The 5924-nt window shown below is 33.8% G+C and overlaps 1 protein-coding gene across 1 annotated transcript in view; it reads right to left on the bottom strand.

Moving 5' to 3' along the window:
• LOC106457166 (synaptosomal-associated protein 25-like) overlaps window positions 1–5924 on the bottom strand; it is a 36633-nt gene that overhangs the window by 22417 nt on the left and 8292 nt on the right. Inside the window, exon 2 of the mRNA XM_022382984.1 lies at window positions 1287–1907. Coding sequence (XP_022238692.1) covers window positions 1287–1409 — 123 coding nt within the window. The 5' untranslated portion in view covers window positions 1410–1907. The remainder of the gene's footprint in view (window positions 1–1286; window positions 1908–5924) is intronic.

Here is a 5924-nt window from a genome sequence, read left to right as displayed (position 1 = left end):
GCTGAAAGGGCGAGCATGTTCACTCTGTAAAGAAACAATTACAAAAACTAAAGACTTAAAATAGTCACTAAAATAGAATAACACGTTGTGTATTTTAATCGACTCCCAGAGAGTTAGCGGTATATATATATATATATATAGACTTACAACGCAAAAATCAGGGGTTCGATTCCAGGTGTGTGTGTGTGCAGATAGCCAAGAAATAATATTAATGGTACAATTGAAGTTAACCAATATTATATATCTATATATTCAGATTTGAAATTTTATACAGTAGACTGGAGGATTGAAACAAACAAACAAAAAACGACTAACCACACTCCCCCCCCCCCAAAAGAAAAAAACTATTTTATTCAAACCTGAAGTTTCGGCTTAAGCATTTCTCATTGGTTACATACAGCGTCACATGCAATTAGAAAATGATAAACGAAAAGAACACATACAACAATTAAAAACTGACATAACAATGGTAAAGTCATATGTTACGCCAACAGAAAATCGCAAGCTATCGAACGCACAAAATAATCAAATTTCAAAAGCCAAGAATCATTCCTGTATAATTTAGGTTTATAAGATTAAACCAAGAGAGGGAGACTTCGAATTTACGATAAAGGAAACTATTTCATTTTGCTCAGAGCTTAATGTTAAATGGTGTTTTATCTACTGTACCGTGTTTCATTATAAAGTGTTCGGCAGTGGCCTCTTTAGAATCCAGATTCACGGTGGCACGGGTGTATTCCTTAAAATGTTCATGTACTGGACGACGAATTTTACCAATGAACTTATCACACTGAATACATTTCATATATTAAATTTTTAACACTAAAAAGAATCATCTTATACGTTGTTCCCAGCAATACAATTTTTGCTTTACAATAATTTTTCTTGATACCAGAAATAAACGACCTTATAACACCAAATTGTTGCTTTTCTTTAATTGTACACTTAACCTTCACTTTATGGCTTCTTCAGGAACGTTCCACTAAAACACAAACCATAACTGACAGTACAAAACTGTAAAGCGAAACGTTGGGTGTCTAATTAGATAAAAACAACAATTTGGTGTTATAAGGTTGTCTGTTTCTAGTATTAAAATGTCTTCAATACACACCAATATGCACTACAGAAATTAAATCATTTTTCTTATTGAAAGCCGAATGAATAAGTAATTTTTAAATGTAATCCCCAGATTCTATATATATTCGTATATTTGTTGACCTCTTGCGCTAGTCTGACAATTAGTATTCTGCAAGAAAGTTATTAAACACACCATTACCTCTACTTACCTCTGTTGTTATGTTATTTATTTTTGACTGAAGATTAGCCATCTTGTCCTTAGGAAGCTGAACGTAGTTATAAATTACCGTGTTGCTTGCAGTGGGCGGGAGTTTTGACTCACTCATAATCATATTTTATCAGGATATAAATGTAACGGACTCAATGAAAGGTATTGTCAAGAATGAAACTTTATAAGAAACGTCTTAGCGTGCAGTTATGAGATATTATAAACTACCTGAAGATACCACGAACCCACCTCAGAGATAATCTAATAATATTCACAGCAGTCACTTTGACATTTAAGACTATTTTAAAAAATAGTTATTTGATGACAGTCAGCGACGGCCACGAGCTATTAAGCAATCAGGAAGCACCAAAATCAAACTTATCAGCAAAACGGAGAAGACAATTCCTTAAACTGGTTCCGACCTGCTCCAGTAGCTGAACTTGTCAGTGTCGGCGTTCTTCTCCAACACGCAGATAGAAATACAAAGAAAACAAAAAACATCCAGAATGAAATGTTTCTCATGTAGCACCAATCCTCCTCTCACACTTTTAGCAACGACGTCATCACGCATCCAGCCAATCAGTGACAAGCAGCAATGCGACGACAACCTACGTTATCTGAGCTAATAATAGATAAAAGAAATAGGTTCACCAACTTGTGTTAACGCTCTCAGAATTACAAAAAATAACTTTCATTGAAAATTAAGCAATAGTTACGACATCATGCGAAACTTAAAGATTTATATGTAGTGACTTGCTGACACTGCTATCACTAATGGCGATAAACACATGATAAATCGCTTATTTGTCTTCCTATTATTAAGTATAAAAAGCTTAAACAGTTAGCAACGTTTAACTTATATACAAAAATAATTTAGAATATAATAATGTTGTAGATTATTATTTAATATACAATATAATTGTATTAACTAACAGTATTGTTTATCTTTAACATTCTAATAAATCATTGTACAAGCAAAGGTTGTTTATCAACGTAACGCATGTTGAAAATTTCGTATTATTTCAAGTAAGCTTGGCGTGACTGGTGATAAGCATGCTCAGACTGTGAATCCGAGGGTTCATGGATTGCGACCCGTTTCCGTATAAACTCAATCTTCGCACTTTGGGTGCTCTACAATTCCATTATTAGGTCAGACAGAATAGTCCAAGGGTGCTGTTGACTTTTCTCTATGGTCAGTAAGTTCAAAATTAGGGAGGCTATGTGCAAATAGAACTTGCGCGAAAATTCCGAAACAAACAAGCTAAAAATCGTATTATCATAACAAATCTATATTTTGATCACATTCATCCAGTCTTAGCACCCCGTGTTATTCGAGTTATTTTCAGTTCAGAAACTCCGTCCTAAATTATCACGCATATTTTTCTCTAAATAGCGAACGAATGAAAACAATTGGGTAAACACTTTTCACTACTCTTATAGTGATCATGCATGATTATATAGCATTTGAATATAGGCTATGACTGTAAATATAATAAACTAAATACATCTGAATGCAATCCTTGATCAATGACCGCCAAACACCCACATACACAGTGCAGGTTGACAAAGGCACTGGTGATGAAAACAGCCTATGATATCCTAGGTTCGGATCATTAAGGCATTATTCAATCTTGCTTTGCGCAACATTGTACGAGAGATACTTCCTTTTTTGCAACCACAGCGCAAGCAGCTATTTTAGTTCGAACTGAAAGAACACGTAGTACTTTCAGATAATGAAACAACATATATCTATTGATTTTAATACTATATTATAAATAAAGGTACGCAAAAACCTCTGCGTAGGAAAAAGTTGGCAGTCTCTATTCTAACACTATACAGTTATAAGTTGGTTGACATATACGTATAATTTCCCTACTTTGTCTCAATCAAAAAATATAATTATATAAAAGCTAGTTACACACACACAACTTTTAACTGTGCAACTGCGCAGACATGAATTCGTAGCAAAGTTTTGTATATTTAGAAAATTAAAATAAGCTAATTATGCACTGCTGTAGGAAGTAATTTTGGAGTAGTCAGGCCATTGCCACATTACTCTTTCTAGGGGGGGCATGCCCCACAGAAATTTAAAAAAAAAATTAATGCTATGAGATTGAATCTTGAGAAATTTTAACTACAAATACCACGTGCACATAACGTAACGTACTGAGTTAAAAGAAGCAAGTTTTAATACATAATTTGTAGTTTTACATGCCTGACTGGCCTTACCGCTTCCTACGGCCCTGTTACACGAAAACAAATTAACCGAACGTGCATAACGCAATAAACTGTCGATGCTTGTGTCATTATAAACTATCCGCTCGTTTTGTTTTAGAATTATGTGCAGACAACAAGAGTTTTATGTGCACATAGCCCTTTCTAATTTTGAACTGAAGTATTATATATGGAAGGCAGCTAGTCAACTGAACCCACTGCTAACTTTTGAGCTACTCTTTTCTGATCGAATAGTGAGATTTGACCGTTATTCTTATAACGCACGCTCGGGCCCAAAGCGCATACTATGTTTACTGCGGCAATGACCACGAATCATGAAACCTTGGATTCACAGCTCGGCACATTAATCACTAGCCGCACCTGGCCCAATATACGCTGGTAAATACACTTGTTGATATAAATTTCTATACAACGCACGTTCATCGTACAAATCACATCTCCAAAATGACAAACATTATTCGTGTTGCATAGTAACTTAAACTGTATAATTCTGATAATTTATACTGAATAAAAGTATCACGAATAAAACAAATGCAATTTACGACAGTTACCGAGTTCCACATTACCAACAACACTAAAACACTGATGCGACTTAGTGTTGAGTGTGTGTTCTAACAAAGCTGGGAAGAAACAGACTACGTATATATGTCTTTAACGGCGAAAAACACAATAGTTCTACAAACTTCTGTAAATGTTGTATCTTAACTTTGTGCGATTTCAATGTCAACAAATGATTTTACTTCTTAGAAAATACTATACTTAAAACCAAAAATTCTGACAAAAGTTACACTGAGGATGATATGCTTATTGAAACGCATCACACTGAAACAAAAATACCAGATCCCGACCACATAGTGCCAATTAGGCAACTCGAAACACTTATTCAATTTGTTTACGCACAAAGCTGCACAACTAGTTACTTGTATAGTACCAACCGCAGAAATCAAACCATGAATTTTTGTGTTATAAGCACTTGTGGCTTTCCGCTGAACCACTAGGTGCTTCCGAACCACGGTGTTAACCTTGTTATCTTATCGAAACCTCAGTTGTTCTATATGATGCGTGTTTACTTCCCAAATTAGACTTGTTTAAAATAGCATCATTATCGGTGGTCCAGATATTGTAATATGATGAGAAATTTTATGTTTTTGTCAGTTATAACACTCAGTGTATAGAAGTGACCAAAAATCAAATGAAATCCCGCATTTTCTATGTAAAATATGTAGGAAAAACGAGCAGCTGTTAGTAAGATTAACTGCTACATAATTTTTTTTTCGCGTGACTGGTATGTTAATAGGAATCCTGTAACCAGCAACATCTTGGGCACACAGACAATTTGGTGCAATAAGTAGTTTAAAAAATTCGATATGGCATAGGCCCCCATGGGCAGTTCAAGGCTAAAACGTATCACAAAAGTCAGAGGTTGTGTTCATCTGTAATTTCACGACGCCATTTTAAACCGGCAAAATATTCACATTTATGTCTGCCAGTAAACAAAAAATCAGTTAATAATGAATTAGTAGGTGCGGATGAATCTCAGTGGCATTTACAAATACGGTAATCTACACTGTAGATTTAGGGTAAAATGTGAAAACTATACTCATAAATATATCGAAACATTTATCATTGTTTTTGAAAAAACAAAAACTAAACTGCCTGTATATAAGAGCTATATAAAAATAACCAGGAGCAATTAAAAACTCTCAAGGTTGTATTGACACTATATTACGGAGTTCGGGAAGGGGCTTCGGGGTAAAAAAAAATATTTATATCTTGCTTATGACCCCATGAAATATTTTCTCCTATGTCCCATACGTACAATATTTTTTGTATTTTCAATAAAACATTTTTGGGACAATATATCGACTAGTAAATACCCAAGTTAACCACAAATTAGGAGCTAAACAAAATTTTAAATTTTAGACCTTTGCAAAAAGAAAAAAACAACAAAAAAACACGCAGAGCCGCCCCTGATTTGGAACGAAAATACAACAGTAACCAACAATTACTTTATTTAAAATAAAACAGAGGGTAAAGTTAGTGTAAAATATCCATGTGATTATTTAAAATATGGAAATGATTCAATAAAAATTTTAAAAATAAGTTGTTTGGCACACAGTTGTACAAAAATTAAGTTTACTTAAAATATCTACATACATTTACAGATGTGCAACCAAATCCTGCTTATGCATATAAATATCTATATACATTTACAGATGTGCAACCAAATCCTGCTTATGCATATAAATATCTATATACATTTACAGATGTGTAACCAAATCCTGCTTATGCATATAAATATCTACATACATTTACAGATGTGTAACCAAATCCTGCTTATGCATATAAATATCTATATACATTTACAGATGTGTAACCAAATCCTGCTTATAGAAATGTAAGA

This window comes from Limulus polyphemus, unplaced genomic scaffold, assembly GCF_000517525.1.
Source record: "Limulus polyphemus unplaced genomic scaffold, Limulus_polyphemus-2.1.2 Scaffold298, whole genome shotgun sequence".
NCBI classification, from domain to species: Eukaryota; Metazoa; Arthropoda; class Merostomata; order Xiphosura; family Limulidae; genus Limulus; species Limulus polyphemus.
This window is presented reverse-complemented; position numbering and strand designations above follow the sequence as displayed.